Below are 21,645 nucleotides of genomic sequence, written 5' to 3' on the forward strand. Positions count from 1 at the left end.
CTTAATCTCTGGTTAAATAAAAAATAAACACTTTTCTTACATACGTTTATTTACATATATGTATCTAAAATACGAGTACAGAAATGCCTCAGATATAAACAATGAACGCACTAAATTTGCCAAGACCTGCATGACAGCTTAACACAAAATACAAGAAACGGAAGACAAAACAATTAGCAAATGTGCGTTTTGATCTTCGGGACTAGGGGTAGTAGCCTCCGCCCTGGCCAGATCCACCTCCACCTCCGCCGCCGAACTGGGCCTGGCCTTCATAGGTAACGACTGGGTGGTAGCCGGAGTCGTCAGCGGTGTACTCCACCTGCTGGAGACGAGTGTCTGGCAGCCTCACGTAGTACCTGAGGGAGGGACGAGAAATACACATCAGATATGAAACTGTACAAATACCAGAATATGAGACATGTTTGTGAAATGACTAATGTTACTGTGGGAGTTAAGCTAGTGGAGTCCACTATCTTGAACAAATAAGGCAGGAAAAGTGTTGATGAAGAATGTCTCACATGGTTATTACTCGTATAAAGGCTCAGTGATTGTTGACTCACCTTCCCTGTACTATACCGTTGTTGGCTTCTTCCCCGTGGCCGAAGGAGTTACCAGAGGCTGCGTCGTCGACATCCCACTGAAAGTTGTAATTTGCAGGTGCGGAGGCGTACTGGCCACCAGACCCTCCGGACCCCCCGGACCCTCCGGACCCGCTATACCCGCCGGACCCTCCGGATCCGCCCGACCCACCGGATCCGCCGGATCCAATGGGTCCTGGGGCCCCGTAGCCCTGGGGAGCCGCCCGTGCCGCTGCCACAGCCACACATAATAGAAGAGCCACGGTCTGAGGGGTGACAAGCAACAATGAGAGTACTAAGAAACACATTCTTAAGTTGCCCTTCAAGACATCTTAAAAATTCCTGAACACACTCAGACAATCACACATCTCAGACGTGAGAGATTCTGCAGCATACCAGAACCAGCATTGTGCATTATTTTCTTTACATAATTTAGTTTCATAAATAAATACTTCATGTAATCCTATATATACATCTGAATAAAAAAATACTGAACTATGCAATATGTTAAACATGCTTGGAGTGAGGTACCTTCATGGTTGTGAGGTGACTGGAGAAGTCAGCTGGAGGTGTCAGCTTGGGGGTAACTGCTACTCCAAGCACCGCACTCACCTATATATCCCCAGAAATTGTGACGCCATGACACGCTTAAAGTACCTTCAGGTGACGTAAAAACCACCTTAAGAGCGTCGAGCCTCGCTGCCTCTACAACCCATTATTATATAAGTGAGAGTCTGGGGAAGATACGAGACACTTTCAGATGTTCACCATGCAAACACGCAGATGTTAATCAGTGAGAAGAGTGAATGAAAACAATTCCTAAGACAAACATGTTCGGTTTCTAACGCTAAACTTTACAGTTACGGTTTTTAAGGTGCAAAGGGTAAACAGACATTACTATGAACCACCGTAAGCGGAGGCACAGCAGCGGAGCGCACACATTGTCAGTGATCGTTATATCACAATACCCACAGTACCTGCGATACAACAGGCTTAAGTCCAGCGCATATGACTGGGCCTCCATGATGGTACCCAGAATTCGCATAAGACGAAAAAATACAGGATTACAGATAACCTCAGTGATTTGTTTGAAACCGTGTTATTACGATTTCGTGAGTCGGGTCTTCTGCTATCTTCCTTCCTCACGTACACTGCAGATCAAGAAGTGTACAAAACACAAGAAACCTCTGACAATTAGTACACAAAATACAAGAATATAAAAGCATCATTCTTAGTGGAAAATCACGTACCCTGACAGATACCAGAATACCAAGCTATACAGAATCTAACACATCGTCCCAATAATCAAACACTCATATATCAATAGTTTTTTTCAGCTTTCTGGTAGGTTTTTAGTCTCCAGGATTAATTTCAGACCTGTGTTAGTGGTGCTGCTAAGCGTGAGACACGAGAATGTCATCACCAGTTGTTTAGATGGGATGGAAAAAACAAAAGACTGGTAAGCCAGTTGTTGTTTAATTACCTCCAGGTGGTGAGTTCTGAGTGTTTTGGATGACTGTTGGAATCTGATTCCTGGTCACAGACCGGGACGCGGGGGCGTTGACCCCCGGAACTCTCTCCAGGTAAGAGTTTAGTGCTTCCTCCTGAAGGTAATAATAATAATAATAATAATAATAATAATAATAATAATAATAATAATAATAATAATAATAATAATAATAATAATAATAATAATAATAATAATGTACAGTTTCTGCACTCTGAAGGAGGCGAGTTAATATTGCAGTTTTATAATTGTGGTGTAAGTGCGCCTCTGGCAAGACAGTGATGGAGTGAATGATGATGAAAGTTTTTCTTTTTCGGGTCACCTTACCTTGGTGGGAGACGGCCGATGTGTTAATAAAAAATAATAATAATTATTACTATTATTATATTATTATTATTACTCTTATTATAACGTATAATCACTAAGTCATCTGACAACGACTTCCTCAGCAAGAAAAATTTTTCCTCCTGTTTTCCTGGGGAACAAAATACTACCACTAATAGTTTGCTTAACAATTTTTCATCTTCAGTTAGTACCCAGGGCGAGATTTATCCTGGCTCTGCCATGTATCCATTTCTCTTCGAGAGTTTTTAACACCTCTTTTGTTACCACTAATTGCCTGTGATAATCTATTTGGGTATAATGGGGACTAACTTATGAGTCAGGAGTCCCCAGCCTTTTAGTATGAAAAGGCCAATTTGAAAAGCCAAATTTACAGGAGGGCCGCGTTGAGGTTTAGGAATAAAATGGCTCTGAATATTTCGTATGTGTTGACACTGTGCAGTGTGGAAGCTACATAAAAGTGAATTAATAATTTCAGGTGAGGGCCGCATCCATTTCCAAGAAGGGCCACATTCGGCCCAAGGTCCACATGCGGCCCGAAGGCCACATGCGGCCCGAGGGTTGCAGGTTGGGGACCCCTGGTTTGTAAACGGTTTAGAAAACCGACAAATTGAAAAATGAGACAGTTGTGCAAAATTTGGGAATCTTTGTGGCGGGAACGTTTCGCCAGAGATTAAGTTGTAGCTCTTGGTCCCTCTAATACTGGGCCAACTGACGTGAAAAATCTTCGTTTTGGTTGCTTAATGGGGTTTAAAGTTTATATAGGCTATACCAGGATCATTAAGGCTGCACTAAACCTTTCATCACCACACAGGAATGTTTTAATCCCTAAAATAGGGATTAAAGTAAACTCTGAACACATATACGCTGAGAAAAATAAATCTCACGATGTATATGTCGTATTCTGTGTCAGTTTTGTGTGTTTGAATTTATGTGTTGGTTTATTTCGTGTTTACCAAGATGATTTGTGCATGTTAATTTCCTTTTTGTAGTTACAGGAGGAGAGTTGTGTTCGTGGTGTCCCTTCTTCAGTACCTGACTGTATTTCAGGTCGCAGCTGCACTTCTCTTGTGATATAGGCGTTAGTTACCATTTTGTCCAAGACTGTCAGAAATTATGTGCATGAGGCTTACAGGAACAGTCCTGAATTATTACACACACATGATTTGGGGAGGACACAACTACAACAAACATAACACTTATTGATATTAGTTGTACCTCGGAGATGGGTAGGATTTTAGGGACACTGGGTAGCAACAGTATCCGTCCATCGATACCCCACCCACTCATACCACACTCACATAAGTTATGAATTATTAAATTTAAACCAGTTTATGTTTATGGATTGTTAACGACCTGACTTTACTAATTAGTGATTTGGTTCATAAATATACACATTTATATGAGAATGTACATAAATTATATATATATATATATATATATATATATATATATATATATATATATATATATATATATATATATATATATATATATATATATATATATATATATATATATATATATATATATATATATATATATATATATTTTCTTTTTTTTTCAACAAACCTGCCGCATCCCACCGAGGCAGGGTGGCCCAAAAAGAAAAACGAAAGTTTCTCTTTTCAAATTTAGTAATTTATACGGGAGAAGGGGTTACTAGCCCCTTGCTCCCGGCATTTTAGTCGCCTCTTACAACACGCATGGCTTACGGAGGAAGAATTCTGTTCCATTTCCCCATGAAATGTGGACGGTGTGGGGCTTTGCACCAGTGCTTCGTGCAATATGTGCAGAGTGCTTCTTCGTGTAGTGTGCTCTTTCGTGTAGTGCGCTCCGTTTAGCGTGTTCCTTCGTGTAGTGCGCTCCGTTTAGCATGTTCCTTCGTGTAGTGCGCTCCGTGTAGCGTGTTCCTTCGTGTAGTGCGCTCCGTGTAGCGTGTTACATCGTGTAGTGCGCTCCGTGTAGCGTGTTCCTTCGTGTAGTGCGCTCCGTTTAGCGTGTTCCTTCGTGTAGTGCGCTCCGTGTAGCGTGTTACATCGTGTAGTGAGCTCCGTGTAGCGTGTTCCTTCATGTAGTGCGCTCCGCGTAGCGTGTTCCTTCGTGTAGTGCGCTCCGCGTAGCGTGTTCCTTCGTGTAGTGCGCTCCGTGTAGCGTGTTCCTTCGTGTAGTGCGCTCCGTGTAGCGTGTTCCTTGGTGTAGTGCGCTCCGTGTAGTGTGTTCCTTCGTGTAGTGCGCTCCGTTTAGCGTGTTCCTTCGTGTAGTGCGCTCCGTGTAGCGTGTTACATCGTGTAGTGCGCTCCGTGTAGCGTGTTCCTTCATGTAGTGCGCTCCGCGTAGCGTGTTCCTTCGTGTAGTGCGCTCCGCGTAGCGTGTTCCTTCGTGTAGTGCGCTCCGTGTAGCGTGTTCCTTCGTGTAGTGCGCTCCGTGTAGCGTGTTCCTTCGTGTAGTGCGCTCCGTGTAGCGTGTTCCTTCGTGTAGTGCGCTCCGTGTAGCGTGTTCCTTCGTGTAGTGCGCTCCGTGTAGCGTGTTCCTTCGTGTAGTGCGCTCCGTGTAGCGTGTTCCTTCGTGTAGTGCGCTCCGCGTAGCGTGTTCCTTCGTGTAGTGCGCTCCGTGTAGCGTGTTCCTTCGTGTAGAGCGCTCCGTGTAGCGTGTTCCTTCGTGTAGTGCGCTCCTCTTACTCTTCTGAGACTACCTGAGTGTGAGGGGAAGTGAAGTCTAAACACTGATTCCATGTTATAAACTTCATGCCAGTCTATTTCTCTTCGCTTTTTTTTTTTTTAATATTCACGTGGGCCATTTGACTGCATAATTTCTAGCAGTGCATTGATATGCCGTCCCTTGATGAATTGCTTCAGCCGTTGTTTTAAGACCTTTTACTCGTTGTAACTACTTCTTATTTTTGTTTTATAACTATTACCTTATCTATATTAATGCTTTGTAAGTTTGCTTAAAAGGCTCGTTTTTTTTCTTTTACTCTCCAAGAATATATAATTTACCCATCTCTCTCTCTCTCTCTCTCTCTCTCTCTCTCTCTTTTGACTTCGTGATCTCATTTGTGAACACGAAGTGGCATCTTCTGTCGAGCTCACTGAATACTTCCCTGTCTTTTTTTTTTGTGGGCGTTTCTTGTTTTTTTTTCGCTCTGCTTTGGCTGCCTTTTTTCGGTGAGCACTCCTCGTTTTTTCATTCTTCTTTGGCTGCCCTTATTTTGGTGAGCATTCCTCGTTTATTGTGGTTTGTCCAGCGCTGCATTCCTTGCCTGAATCCATGTTTACGTCAGATGAAGAATGTGGAACTTTCTGTATGTATACGTTAGGTGAGGAAAATGGAACTTTCTGTATATTTACTTCAGATGAGGAATATGGAACTTTCTATATGTTTACGTTAGATGAGGAATATGGAACTTTCTGTATGTTTACTTCAGATGAGGAATATGGAACTTTCTGTATGTTTACTTCAGATGAGGAATATGGAACTTTCTATATGTTTACGTAAGATGAAGAATGTGGAACTTTCTGTATGTTTACGTTAGATGAGGAATATGGAACTTTCTGTATGTTTACGTTAGATGAGGAATATGGAACTTTCTGTATGTTTACGTAAGATGAAGAATGTGGAACTTTCTGTATATTTACGTCTGATAAATAATGTGTAACTTTCTCTACTTTCAACACGTTCTTTCTTACACGTTCTAATAATTTACATGTCATACTCAGTGGATCTGGCGTCAGTAATTTATTACCTTTTTGCCTCTCAGCTTTTTAAACTATTTGTAACACTTTTCTTTCCGACATAAACAGTTCATTTAAGATCTGCTAGAGTGACTTTGACAGCATTTCAACTTTTTATTGTAGTGTTCTTCTTGCTATTTCGAAGGATCAGATTCCTACAGGAGTGTCTTCAGTCCTTCGTGAGTTATGTCAGTCATGGCAGGTAGTTCTGGTTTATTTGTGAACATGAAGTGGCATCTTCTGTCGAGCTCACTGAATACTTCCGTCTTTTTATTTTTTTGTGGGTGTTTCTTGTTTTTTTTTCGCTCTGCTTTGGCTGCCTTTTTTTGGTGAGCACTCTTCGTTTTTTCATTCTTCTCTGGCTCCCCTTTTTTGGTGAGCATTCCTCTTTTTTTTCATGTTTCTTTGGCTGCCTTTTACCAAAAAAATAAAATTTTGTTTTTCTTCGACTCTTCTAACTACCATATTCTCCAGCGCTGAGGTCGATCTTTCCTTCTTCCACGCTCTTTTGTTTCTTGTTTCGCCCTCCATATATTTTTGCTCGAAGAATGGGTTCTTCTAGTTTCTCTCATGCAAGAGGAATAATAACTAAGCCGATGAATGGTAACAGACAGACACTTGTAACAAAGCACCTTTTAATTATACAATGTGCCTTGTCAAATTTCTGAACCTCTGGTAAAAAAACCATCGGAATTTCCATGAGGGTTTGTGTCCTTAACTCGGAGTTCCACCTTATTCGTATATATAAAAAAAACAGAGAAACTCATTCTTCATAGTAATATTTCATATACATCAGACCCTTGGATTCTTTATCTTCTCCTTTTTTATACTTCTCACTTTCGCCTGGTTGACGAACATCGACACCAGGTGCGCTATATATGTATTCACCTGGCATGCATCTCACTGGAGAAGAAAATAAAGTTTAACTTGGCCAGTTTGTTATCTCCTTATAATCTCATTGGTTCTTTAACGTTTTGCATTAGGAAGCATTTGGAAGTTGTGTATTATGTGAGGTCTGTAGGCTTTGTTCCCCGAATCTATTCTCCATGTCCGGTCTTCTGGGTCCTTCCCCCAACCTTAGAAACCCTGCATTTGTTGGGGTTCAATTCAAGAAAATCTCCTATGTGACTGATCCTTCAATATATCCAGATTCAAGTGCAGCCTTTCCCCGCCCTCATCTGTTTGTATTCTCATCATAAGTTTTACAGTATCACTGAACAGGAATACATCTAACTCAACCCCATCCGGTATGTCATTCACATAAACAAGAAACAGTACCGGTCCTAATATTGATCCTTGCAGAAATCCAGCTTGTTATTCCTACATCTCTTCCCAGACGCTCTGTCTTTGTTGTCCTTTTTATTCCTGGCTGCACCTCAAGTTTTTGACACAAGTCTGTTGTAGGGTACAGTATCAAAGGCCTTCTGTCTTACTTCCCTCGCTTTGCCAAATAATTCCAACAAATTAGTAAGACTAGATTTAGCCCCTCTGAACCCGTGCTGGCTGTTGTTTATGCTACCAATTTTAGGAGAGGAGGTTGTGCTCTGGTATTAAGGGTAGCGAGAAAAGCGTCTTCGATTGGCGGTAATGAGGTTATGTATCATCACCTGGATTGGTAATGAGGTCGTGTGGATTGTCAACTGGATTGGCAATGAGGTCGCGTGGACTGTCAACTGGACTGCCTTGTGGTGGAATACGTCTTTCGAAACCCTCGATACTCAGTAATTAATTATTCAGTTTTATTTTCAGAATAATAGGAAAATTTTTTACGAGGATAAATACTTTTTTTTCTATTTATTAACATTCATTTATTTACATATAAACTCAGCACAAAGTATATCGCCAAATCCTGCTTGATTTTTTTTAGTAAAAATCACATGAATTCAATCAGAATTTGCAAGAATTTCATTCATACGAAAGGCAGCAATCTAGATAATCCCTCTCCACTTCTGCGGACTAGGGGTAGTAGCCTCCGGCTTGACCAGATCCCTTTCCACCTCCGCCGCCAAACTGGGCCTGGCCTTCGTAGGTGACGACGGGGTGGTAGCCGGAGCCGTCAGCGGTGTACTCCACATTCTGGAGACGAGTGTCTGGCAGCCTCACGTAGTACCTGAAGAAGTGGTAGAAACACGAGAGTCAGTGTCCGTGTATGTTTGTGCTTCTGTTAGGGTCTACATAAGAATATAAAGCATTTGCAGATTAAAGTAATAATGCAAAAAAGGGGATCGACTAATAGCTGAAGAGCAACACTGGTGCTCAATGAGCAGCGGTAAGGCGTTGAGCATATCGGAGAGCTTCTTGGACCTGTAACTCTGTTAGTGGTCCTTTCAACTCACTTGCCCTGGACGATCCCGTTGCTTGCTTGTTCTCCGTGGCCGTAGTCATTGCCTGAAGCAGCGTCGCTGACGTCCCACTGGAAATTGTAGTTGGCGGGGGCAGAGGAATATTGGTCCCCAGATCCTCCAGTCCCACCAATACCTGGGACGCCGTAGCCCTGAGGAGCCGCCCTGGCCACTGCCATCACCGCAACAGAGAGTACCAGAGCCACTGTCTAAATGGAGAGGCATGGGAGTAAGTAGTTATATAGAAGGATGTTACACTGATGTTACACTGGTTGGTACTCTGGTGTTACACTCTAGTTAGTACTCTGATGTTACTCTGACACAGCTGGAAAAGGGTGCAATGAATATATTTATGAGTATATTATGTTACGCCTGGTCAGGTTCCACATTACTTTGGGCAGAAATATCACTTAATATCATATTGCGAACTTCCTTATTAATAACTAAAATAGGGAAGTCCAACTATTTAATATTATCTGGGGCCATGTTTCTGTTGTGCAGAAGAGCAGTTTAACTTGGCCTCGACCTACGTAGTGCTGGGGAATGAAATATGTTCAGAGACACCAGGTGTGGGTTATGACACTAGTTATGGGTCAGGGACTCCAATTACTGGCCTGGGGCACCAAGTATACTTAAAAGCAAATTTTGACACAGGGCACTCTGTATGAACACTGGGCTCCAAGTATGGGAAGAAGCATGAGATACTGGCCTAATAACCAGGGTATGGGTTGGCAGACTGCGTATATTGGCTTCGTCTCTTGTGTCAGGATGGAAAATAAACCCAGTGAGGTGATCTTCGAGCGTAAGGATAAGCCAATGCATAGTCGATTATTATTATTATTATAATCAAAAAGAAGCGCTAAGCCACAAGGACTATACAGCGCTGCAACTTCCTTAATGCATAGTCGAGAATCTCAATAACCTGGCTATTATTTAAATCCCATCAATTACACGAGGGTCATTAAGGCCGCATGCAATGTGTTGACCACCAGTCAAGAATATTTAACAGATGTGACAAATGGTTTGAAAATCGACATGTTAAATCTTTATTAAGATTTCCGTATGTCGCATAAGTGCCTAAGTCTTGAAGAATATTTAAATCTCTAAACGAGATATTAAATTCTCAATATATATACACCGAGAGACAAGCGCTGTTGTGTGAGCCACCATGTACCTGCATGACTGTGTCTGCTGCCTGGAGGAGCTCAGCTGCTGGACACTCAGTCTTCAGTCCACTTTTTATACATGCAAAGAAAAGTGTCACGTCATGGCGTGGAAGGAGCCACTGCATGGCTTAGCTGCAGCAATTTACGATTCTCATCGTAGTTTAGAGAGACAATTCGTGACTCTCACTGTAATTTAGGGAGACAACAGTTCATGACTCTCACTGTCATTTAAGAAGACAGAACTCACTACACTGACAAAATTAGTTTAGTTTAAAATAGCTTAAATTTTCTGTAATTCAGAGCTTAACAGATGCTGCATACAATACACGTTCGCCACACCTAGTACATGGAAACACTAAACATAATATATATATATATATATATATATATATATATATATATATATATATATATATATATGTGTGTGTGTGTGTGTGTGTGTGTGTGTGTGTGTGTGTGTGTGCGTGTGTGTGTGTGCGTGTGTGTGTGTGTGTGTGTGTGTGTGTGTCGTGCCGAATATGTAAAACTGGTCAATTAGCAAGAACTCTTTTAAAATTAAATCCTTTCTAGAATTTTCACTAAAACGTTTACAGATATATTTTTTTCATTAATATTAATGTAAAAAATTTTAATTTTGCTCCAAAAGAATCTTAGGAAACTTACCTAACCTTATGATAACAAGAACAATTTATTTTAGCCTAACCCAACTAAATATATTTTAGATTTGTTTACAATAATTTAATACTAAACAAATACAATGAAATATGTTTTTTTCGTTAGGTTCAGAATGATTTTGGCGAAATTACTGCATACACAAATTTTCGCTTGTCCTATATGGCAAGATGAGCGTTGCTATTTAAGCCAAGATCGCAAGTTCTGACTATTCGGCACGACATACATATATATGTATTATATATATATATATATATATATATATATATATATATATATATATATATATATATATATATATATATATATATATATATATATATATATATATATATATATACTAAGGATATATAAGCCCTGATTTTCTTCATTCATTAGCCCTGGGGGATTTCTTGCACCCAGAGGCACTCTGGAAGGAATTTCTTGCACCCAGGGGCACTCTGGAAGCAATTTCTTGCACCCAGGGGCACTCTGGAAGCAATTTCTTGCACCCAGGGGCACTCTGGAAGCAATTTCTTGCACCCAAGGGCACTCTGGAAAGAATTTCTTGCAGCCAGAAACACTCTGGAAGCAATGTCTTGCACCCAGAAGCACTCTGGAAGCAATGTCTTGCACCCAGGGGCACTCTGGAAGCAATGTCTTGCACCCAGGGGCACTCTGGAAGGAATTTCTTCAAATACAACTCAATGGAGGTGGAGAAAAAAATCTAATCTTACAGAAGAGGTAACACAACAGCTCTTAGCCTGTTAAAATTAATCTGTGTAAAAGAAAAGTAATTTTTCCCTATTTTTGGAAGTGTGTAACATGCTGCCTTAGGAAGCTCTCTGCGTCTTTACATCTGAAGTTAAAAAAACCTGCTGACAGTTGTCTATCCCTGGTTCTGTTTGCTGACTTTGCAATTTTGTTTGCAGTATTCATCATAACTACGTTATTTCTGTTATATCTGCGTATGGATCTTGTGTTATATGGTGACTAGTTGTGAACAAAAATAAAAAAAGGCACAATACTGTGACTGGAACAATACACAAATAACCTGTACAAAGGAGAATAACATTTATAATAACGTTTGGACCGAAACAGGTTGTTTGTGTATGGTCGTGAATGACGAGCACAAAGACAAACACTGCTCCTGGATTAACTGATGTTGCTATACAAATCTCAAACAACATCTGTTTTGAGTTGTCATGTCTTCACCTCATCATCTGTTTTTTATCAGCAGCGCTACACCGCCCTCCGCGTTCATTTCTCTCCTCTCTCTTTATACGTTACTCTTTATACTCTACGAGGGAATTATATTCGTGATCATATCAATTTACTTCGTTTTAAGTAACTGTGATGAGATTTAGGATTTATGCTTGTTCTCTGTTGTTTGAGTCATGCGTTCTGAAGATCTTGTGGGGGTGATGGTGCTTGATGTGAGGCTGGGACCGGCGCTGTGGGAAAGTGGGTGTGATGGTGTAGTGTTGTAGGGAAGTGGGTGTGATGGTATAGTGCTGTGGGGAACTGTATGTGATGTAGTGTGTGTTATGGTGGGAGGGGTGAGGAACTGAGTCTGTGTCTTACAGTTGACAATGTTCTCTGGTGGAGTAACAGTCGAAAAAAAAGTGTGAGTTATGGTTAATAGAAAGGACGTTTACTGTGAGGGAATGACGCCGAGGGGCATTGTAACTGAACGTAGTTGGGACGTGGTCATTGAGGGCGCTGTGTGTGTGTGTGTGTGTGAGAGAGAGAGAGAGAGAGAGAGAGAGAAAGAGAGAGAGAGAGAGAGAGAAGGAAGCCATTGGAAGTGGATAAAACTGAAGACCGAGTATTGAAAGATATAGAGAGTTGTGTTGAAACCGAAAACGTAACAATTGAAAAAAAAAGAAAAAGGAAAATGGGGCATATTCTGCCCAGAGGGAAAAAGTACTTGAAAGGAATGTACAGCATACGGACACAGGATTAAAAAAACGAAGGTAACTCGTGAATGAAATGATGGAGCAAAAGAGAAACAAATATTCCAAAACTTACTGCAGTTACTAAAAACAAATCAACTATTACGATCGCGACTGTGATGTCACCAGATGCTGCTGAGTGAAGACACACGGGAGAAGAGGCTGAGGGAAGCAGCAGCATCAATGATGGGAAGTGTATCGATATGTCTTAATTAATATATAGCTGCTTCAGTTACCAGTTTAGGTCTTGGGATCTTAAGAGTTGTCATATGCGGGTAGATACCATGTAACACAACAGATACCATGTAACGCAACAGATACCATGTAACAGATGACTCAGACACAACAGATACCATGTAACAGATGACTCAGACACAACAGATACCATGTAACAGATGACTCAGACACAACAGATATCATGTAACAGAAAACTCAGACATAACAGATACCATGTAACAGATGACTCAGACACAACAGATACCATGTAATAGACAACTCAGACACAAATACAGGATAAGTCAAAGATTTCCATACATACGGGGGACGGGGGGAATTTTATTAATTTCTTCATGTTTTGGAGGTGAGGTGCTAAGATACCGTCGTCCCCGGGATGGGAAGATCGCATCCACGCGCCCCGTCAGCCTAAGAATAACCCCATATAGAATATTCTTATTTGTGACCTCCAAGTGACTGCATAACATAGAGACTGTTTGCTCTATGTTTTAAGATATTTTTGAATTATCCAGCAACGATAAATATTGTAAATAAAATTGTAGATGCAGCAAAGGGAGTCGTCTTGAACCTAGCGACAGTAGGGAATTTCAGCCATGGAGAGAGAAGGGTCTGGACAGCTATGGACACATGGAGAAGTAAGATAATTTACTGGATAGTACAGAACTTCCTCTTGGGACTTTTTCAAGGATCTACACGCTGGTGAGGAAATGAACTGGAAATGCTTCGTGTTTCAGTCTTCGGTGAACTGGATTTAAAAAAAAAAATCTAGAGTGCTTCTGAAGCTGAGGAATTATTCCTAATAGTTAAATCAAAATTGTGAGGGTATTTTTCCGTGCAGTGTTCTCTACTATTCCCTATGATAAAGTATTATGCACAGTATAAGTGTATGATATACAGCATCCATGTATTATGTCTGGAGCACTTGTAATGTGTAAATGGTTAAAATATTTCGTGATAGATATACAAATTGTCTTAGATGGTAAGTCCTGTCTGTGTTTACTGCACTACTTATACTGTTAGGAAAAAGGACACAGGTGAAACTAATCTGACATTTCACTGTGCTAACGTTTCACTCTCCAGGAGCTTTGCTAAGCCGTTGCCACAATAAATTATCACATTAGTTGCATCTGTGTCCTTTTTTTTTATCATTCTGTGGGTAATTCTACCAATGTTACTACTCATACCGGGTGTGTGTTCTTGCTCCTCCCGAAACGACGGTGAGAGTCGTGAAATGTTATGTTGACGTCATGTAAAGACTCTTCTTACGTGGTGACATGACAGTTTCTTTTAGAAGTATAAATAGAGGCTCAATGACATCTGGCCACCACTACACCTTCACTTGCAGACATCAGAGGCAGCCATGAAGGTACCTGGCCAATGGATGGCACACTAGCCTTTTAAATGACACATAAACATATGGCTATTCACTACCCTGGCATATTCTCTATTTTTACGTCATTATTTGGTGTCCAAGGTCCTTTCTAGTTGCCCAGGTACTATACATGGTACTGAAGGTATTTACCTGTTGTGGGGGGATTCATATAAAGATTACTGGCTCCACATCTGGTGTCATGAGCCCATATTTCGTGCCTTGGGCTCATACCTAGTGCTTTGGGTCTGTACCTGGTGGCTCGGGTTCATTCCTTATGCCTCGGGTCAGCACTCAGGTTCATTACTTATGACTCGGTCTTAGTTCCTGTGTCTCAAGTAATACCTAGTGCCTTGGGCATCAAGTATGGCACTCTGTAGATCGAGGAAAAAATAGGATTGCTATTTTTCACTACATAAACCTTCACTATAGTCACCTTTCCCATCCTTTATCACAGTTGCTTACTGTCATTCCTCTCTCTTCAGACAGTGGCTCTGGTACTCTCTGTGGCGGTGATGGCGGCGGCCAGGGCGGCCCCTCAGGGCTACGGCGTCCCAGGTATTGGTGGGTCTGGAGGATCCGGGGACCAGTATGCCTCTGCCCCCGCCAACTACAATTTCCAGTGGGAAGTCAGCGATTCTACTTCAGGCAATGACTACGGCCACGGGGAGCAAGCAAGCAACGGGGTCGTCCAGGGCAGGTGAGGTGAAACCATCACTAACAGCTTTACAGCAATCAACGCATTTCTTTTGAAGTGTTTGTTGTTCTTTGTTTGCAACGTTGTACGAAGCTGGGTTGCCGATGTGAAAAAAACATCATAAATATATATACAGATATATACATTTATATGCACTCTGCTGTTATAAGTAGTTCCTCACACGCTAAACCTCGGGTTTGGTATTCCTCCTTCAGTTACTACGTGAGGCTGCCAGACACTCGTCTCCAGAATGTGGAGTACACCGCTGACGGCTCCGGCTACCACCCCGTCGTCACCTACGAAGGCCAGGCCCAGTTTGGCGGCGGAGGTGGAAAGGGATCTGGTCAAGCCGGAGGTTACTACCCCTAGTCCGCAGAAGTGGAGAGGGATCTTCTGGTTAAATCGGAGACTACTTGCCCCTAGTCCGCAGCGGTGGTGGACAGGGATGTTTTGGTCAAGCCTGAGGCTACTTCCACGCCTAGTCCTGCAGTACGAGTCTTCGGAGCTGCCTTAACCGTACTCCTGCTTTTAATATTTCACATTGAAAACTTGTGAACAATTATCTTCCTGTAAGTCAAGCTGGTTTTGACAAATATTTTGCACCGTGTTGATGCATGCGTAAATACATAATTGTCAAAATATGGTAAAGAGTATTTTGTCAGCCTGTTAGTCACTGTAGACATTGTTTATGAATAGTAACTGGCTGCTACTACCATCCCTCACTCTCCCCAGTCCATCCTGGAGGAAGAGTGGCTAGGTAGAACGAACTTAAATTTAATGTGGGATAAATTAAGTAAGAATACTGAATGTCGGAAAGGATAACATATCAAGAAAGATGAAATGAAACACTGACAACCTAACCAGCTTGGATGACACAAGAACTGGTTGAGATCATATTGGAACGTGACGGTTGCCACGGAAGACCATGCTAGCTAGGTGACAGGCAACATGGAAGACCATGCTAGCTAGGTGACAGGCAACATGGAAGACCATGCTAGCTAGGTGACAGGCAACATGGAAGACCATGCCAGCTATGTGACATGCAACATGGAAGACCATGCTAGCTAGGTGACATGCGACATGGAAGACCATGTCACCTGTACCATGTTATTAAACACAAGAGTGAGTGGTCGGGCGCACAGAGTGAAGAGCTTCAGGATCTAATTCTCCGCTCAAGGCTACAACACAACTTACATAAAAAAAATCTGCTAAAAGGACTAACCTCTAAGATCGCAAAAGTCACAAACGACGCGAAATCTAAAAAAAAAAAAAAAAAAAAAAAAAAAAAAAATTCTTGGATGACTGTACGAATGTACGAATTTTAAGGCAGGACCAATAAGGGCCTCCACACTGGTCAAGACTTGTTGATGAAAGATTTCTCTGTGCAAGAAATTTTTAGTGCAAATCACCGTAAATGATACAGGCACTTTATGTCACACTTGCTAAATATCACCTTGAATATGCTGACCATTTATGTTTCCATAATTATATAAAAGACGAAGATAAACTGGAAAGAGTTCGTAAAAGGGACAAAAAAAACTTGTGTCTTTATTAAGATAAAAATCCTGTAAAGAAACACTCAAAGTATTTGATTTGTTTTTCTTCGTAAACGGGGACTACGAGATCTCAATATATTAAGCAGGAAAATGGCAGAGATGCATCGCAGCGTGTAAATTCAGTGAAAAAAAAAACCTACGAAGAAAGCCTAAAAAAAATCTCAGCAGTATTATTTACCCTCAAGAACCACAGACTGAGAGTTGTCATCCAGACCTTTATATCAACACGAAGGATTAAAGAACAAAGTAATTCAATAATGAGAAGAACTAGAATGAATTTCCGAAACAAGAGGTACAACACTAATGCCAGTGAAGTTTCCTTGCACACTGGAACACTGGAACGATCTCTCCACCGACATAGTAAGTGCAACAGCATTATAGAGATTTAGGAGACAATTAGACATGCCAGGAGCGGCGCCGAGGAGGGGGAGCTAGGGAGACATTAGACCCTCAGTGTTACTTAGCCCACAATAATAATAATAATAATAATAATAATAATAATAATAATAATAATAATAATAATAACAACAACAACAGTAATAACAATAATACCAACAATAACAATAATAACAAGGAAGCTTGAGGACGAGTGTCCTAGCCCCCCCCCCGTCCCTTCTAACCAGACAGCCACACATAAGCTCCTCCATGTAGCAGAAATTCTGGGAATTTGCAGACATTGGATTCAAGGTGATACAATGAAGGGCTGGTTGTGACCACTGGAACCATTAGAACACTCCAGGATGATTTGAATAGACTGATGCAGTGGTCGGAGAAGTGGCAGAGGCAGGTTAATATAGACAAATGCTAAGTTCTAAATGTTGGACAGGAAAATAACTATGCCACGTATAAACTAAATAATGTAGATCTTGATATTACGGATTGCGAAAAGGATTTAGGAGTTCTGGTCAGTAGCAATCTAAAACCAAGACAACAGTGCATAAGTGTTCGCTTCATATCAAGAAGTATAAATAATAGAAATCCTCAGGTTGTTCTTCAACTCCATATATCCTTGGTTAGGCCTCATTAGGATTATGCTGCACAGTTTCGGTCACCGTATTACAGAATGGATATAAATGCACTGGGAAACGTACAGAGGAGGATGACAAAGATGATTCCATGTATCAGAAATCTTCCCTATGAGGATAGACTGAGTCCCTGAATCTGCACTCTCTAGAAAGGCGTAGAATTGGGGGGGATATGATTGAGGTGTATAAATGGAAAACAGGAATTAATAAAGGGGATGTAAATAGCGTACTAAAAATATCTAACATAGACAGGACTCGCAGTAATGGCTTTAAATTGGAAAAGTTCAGATTCAGGAAGGACATAGGAAAGCACTGGTTTGGTAATAGTGTTGTGGATGAGTGGAACAAAATCCCGAGTACCGTCATAGAAGCTAAGACGTTGTGTAGTTTTAAAAATAGGTTGGATAAATACATGAGTGGGTGTGGGTGGGTGTGAGTTGAACCTGACTAGCTTGTGGTACTAGATCGGGTGCACTGCTCCCCCCTTAAGTGACGTGTCTTACCTCACTAGGTCAAGGTATTGGCTTAATCCGATGGGAGAATTGGAGCTGCCTCGCATAGGCCAGTAGACCTGTTGCAGTGTTCCTTCTTTCTTATGTAGGTTCAATAATAATCCTTCGTGAACCTCAGCAAGCATCCTGAAGAAGTTGTTTATATCAACCCTGTTTATATATCTGTTAGCATATATTCTTACCCGTTTTCATATACGTAACTAAAATAAATTCCAGTAAATTTATTATTTATATTTGTTTATTTTGGTATCTTCCGTAATTTTTTCTTAACATGCAAACTGGTCCATTGGACCAGTAAAACTAATATATATATATATATATATATATATATATATATATATATATATATATATATATATATATATATATATATATTATTATTATTATTATTTTTTATTATCACACTGGCCGATTCCCACCAAGGCAGGGTGGCCCGAAAAAGAAAAACTTTCACCATCATTCACTCCATCACTGTCTTGCCAGAAGGGTGCTTTACACTACAGTTTTTAAACTGCAACATTAACACCCCTCCTTCAGAGTGCAGGCACTGTACTTCCCATCTCCAGGACTCAAGTCCGGCCTGCCGGTTTCCCTGAATCCCTTCATAAATGTTACTTTGCTCACACTCCAACAGCACGTCAAGTATTAAAAACCATTTGTCTCCATTCACTCCTATCAAACACGCTCACGCATGCCTGCTGGAAGTCCAAGCCCCTCGCACACAAAACCTCCTTTACCCCCTCCCTCCAACCCTTCCTAGGCCGACCCCTACCCCGCCTTCCTTCCACTACAGACTGATACACTCTTGAAGTCATTCTGTTTCGCTCCATTCTCTCTACATGTCCGAACCACCTCAACAACCCTTCCTCAGCCCTCTGGACAACAGTTTTGGTAATCCCGCACCTCCTCCTAACTTCCAAACTACGAATTCTCTGCATTATATTCACACCACACATTGCCCTCAGACATGACATCTCCACTGCCTCCAGCCTTCTCCTCGCTGCAACATTCATCACCCACGCTTCACACCCATATAAGAGCGTTGGTAAAACTATACTCTCATACATTCCCCTCTTTGCCTCCAAGGACAAAGTTCTTTGTCTCCACAGACTCCTAAGTGCACCACTCACTCTTTTTCCCTCATCAATTCTATGATTCACCTCATCTTTCATAGACCCATCCGCTGACACGTCCACTCCCAAATATCTGAATACGTTCACCTCCTCCATACTCTCTCCCTCCAATCTGATATTCAATCTTTCATCACCTAATCTTTTTGTTATCCTCATAACCTTACTCTTTCCTGTATTCACCTTTAATTTTCTTCTTTTGCACACCCTACCAAATTCATCCACCAATCTCTGCAGCTTCTCTTCAGAATCTCCCAAAAGCACAGTGTCATCAGCAAAGAGCAGCTGTGACAACTCCCACTTTATGTGTGATTCTTTATCTTTTAACTCCACGCCTCTTGCCAAGACCCTCGCATTTACTTCTCTTACAACCCCATCTATAAATATATTAAACAACCACGGTGACATCACACATCCTTGTCTAAGGCCTACTTAATTCTTTCAATTATAATCAACAGATTTATCCCCCTATATGCACTCTCTTTTATCCCCTTTGCCTTTATACAAAGGAACTATATATATATACCTTACCCTCTTATATATATAATTGCACCAACCATATATATATATATATATATATATACTTGAGTTGACGATGTTCTCCATATAAACTTTAACGTGTCTTGGTCGCTAATTTTGGTAATGTATTTAATCTGTGAGTTTCATGTCCCAAGAGGAAATTTTGCAGTCTGGGTGTATACGAATCTCTTTGAGCTTCCATCACAGAATTGAAAGTTGTACTGAGTATCGCAGCTATTTCCTTGTTGCTATTTGTCATTCTGTTGCAGTTGTGCTACTGCTGCTAGCAGTTGTATTGCTGCTGCTAGCTGCAGTGTTGCTACTGCCAGCGGCTATACTTAAGTTTTATTCCCCTAGCTGCCAGGGCCTAGCATATTTGATCTTTAATATTTTGTATAATTCTCATTTCCAGGTCTTATTATCACATTTATCTCCGTAATCGTTTGCAGTTGGAATGGTCTTGGATATGATGTAATATTTTGCATTTCTTGTATACGTTACATTTTTGTAGCATCACATTTTCTTTCCCTTGTATGATGTGTATGATGTCTCTCCCAATAGTCGGAGTTTCGTCTGTGAAATAATTCTCTGTCTCTGAGTTGGCTTTTATCGAGCAGTTCTCTGCATGGAAAGAAGCGGAGAGAAGAGAGACACATGGGAAAGGGGAGAGAGGGAAAATGGAGAGGAGTTGAAGATGGAGGGAAGAAGGGAGAAATGATAACGAATGGTTGAATGATGGAGTGTTGAGAACTGTACTTAGAAATTATCTTCTGTGTTGGTTGTATTTGTGTTAATAAATGTGTTACGAATGTGTGGGTAACGAGGTCATCTGGACTGACACTTGCGAAGCTTTGTAACAGAACGGTCGTAGAAAAACTCTTATGAATGAATCTTTCTCAACTTTCCCTCCATAATAATACACTAGTTTAAGGCCATATAACTTGTTATTTAATTTTAGAACAATGACACACGAAAACCTGACTTTAATGAGAACTAGAAGCGGGTATACATACAAATATATATGTATATATACATATATATATATATATATATATATATATATATATATATATATATATATATATATATATTATAAAGGATTACAGGGAGTAAGAGGTTAATTTTAAATTCATAACAATTTTTTTTCGGTAATTTATTTACACGCCTATCAACCTGATACAAAATATAATGTCAAAACCTGCTTGACCTATTTAGCATATCATGAAAAATGAAAATGTTTTAAGGCAAACTGGAAGTTTTCCGTGTAAAATAGACAATGCGAAGGGTATTTCACAAGTTACCCTCTAAAATTTTTAAGAGCTCAAAAAGTCGAAGAGTAAATGTGATAATGGAGCAGACAGCTGGGGAAATGCGAACTACTAGACAACGAGCAGCCTAGCGTACTAATACTAGGAGTAGTAGCCTCCGGCTTGACCAGATCCCTTTCCACCTCCGCCGCCAAACTGGGCCTGGCCTTCGTAGGTGACGACGGGGTGGTAGCCGGAGCCGTCAGCGGTGTACTCCACATTCTGGAGACGAGTATCTGGCAGCCTCACGTAGTACCTGAAGGAGAGAAAGAAAAACGAGATTTAGTGTATGAAGGACTACATATACATACAAGGGTGAATAATAATATATATTTACATATATAATTAGAATATTCCACCAGTACTATAGCTGTTGACAAAGCTGTAAAAAAAGAGCAACAAAAGAATCAGAAAAAAATGCATTGATTGCTGTAAGGTTCTTAGTAATCATTTCACTTCACCTGCCCTGGACGATCCCGTTGCTTGCTTGTTCCCCGTGTCCGTAGTCATTGCCTGAAGTAGCGTCGCTGATGTCCCACTGGAAATTGTAGCTGGCGGGGGCAGAGGAATATTGGTCCCCAGATCCTCCAGACCCACCAGTACCTGGGACGCCGTAGCCCTGAGGGGCCGCCCTGGCCGCCGCCATCACCGCCACCGAGAGTACCAGAGCCACTGTCTGAAGCGAGAGGAATGACAGTAAACAACTGTGATAAAGGATAGGAAAGGTGACTATAGTGAGTGTGCATAGTACCAAGGAACCAGGTATGTGCTAGGCCACTAGGTAACACGCCCGGGACATCCCGTGTGAACCCGGGCACCAGATTGCTTGGTTTTAGTTTGCCGTACCAAGTATGCGTTCGTAGAGAATGTGTTACGATTCTGAGTCTCGTGTCACGAATGATATTAAGTTAGCTGGTTGAACTTCCTTAATAATTTTATGTCCCATAATAATTTTATGTCCCGGCTGGTGAGCCAGAGGCCAGGTACCTTCATAGCTGCCTTTGTTGTCTGGAGGAGGGAG

General features: G+C 41.1%; 3 protein-coding genes across 3 annotated transcripts; 1 reads left to right on the top strand and 2 right to left on the bottom strand.

Annotated features, from left to right (window-relative positions):
• Positions 1-202: 202 nt before the first annotated feature.
• Positions 203-1,160, bottom strand: LOC138851653 (pro-resilin-like). Its single transcript, XM_070080989.1, has 3 exons — positions 1,110-1,160; positions 561-844; positions 203-356 (listed from the first exon to the last, which is right to left on the bottom strand). Exons 1-3 carry the CDS (start codon positions 1,113-1,115, stop codon positions 203-205), a joined length of 444 nt encoding a protein of 147 aa, XP_069937090.1. The 5' UTR covers positions 1,116-1,160.
• Positions 1,161-13,102: 11,942 nt separating this feature from the next.
• Positions 13,103-15,272, top strand: LOC128689216 (pro-resilin-like). The gene is made up of 3 exons (XM_070080990.1): positions 13,103-13,144; positions 14,364-14,578; positions 14,791-15,272. Exons 1-3 carry the CDS (start codon positions 13,103-13,105, stop codon positions 14,942-14,944), a joined length of 411 nt encoding a protein of 136 aa, XP_069937091.1. The 3' UTR covers positions 14,945-15,272.
• A 5,199-nt stretch (positions 15,273-20,471) lies between these two features.
• On the bottom strand, positions 20,472-21,645 carry LOC128689271 (pro-resilin-like). Its single transcript, XM_053777403.2, has 3 exons — positions 21,612-21,645; positions 21,086-21,300; positions 20,472-20,880 (listed from the first exon to the last, which is right to left on the bottom strand). Exons 1-3 carry the CDS (start codon positions 21,615-21,617, stop codon positions 20,727-20,729), a joined length of 375 nt encoding a protein of 124 aa, XP_053633378.2. The 5' UTR covers positions 21,618-21,645; the 3' UTR covers positions 20,472-20,726.

Source organism: Cherax quadricarinatus, unplaced genomic scaffold (genome assembly GCF_038502225.1).
Source record: "Cherax quadricarinatus isolate ZL_2023a unplaced genomic scaffold, ASM3850222v1 Contig1416, whole genome shotgun sequence".
In the NCBI taxonomy this organism is placed as follows: Eukaryota; Metazoa; Arthropoda; class Malacostraca; order Decapoda; family Parastacidae; genus Cherax; species Cherax quadricarinatus.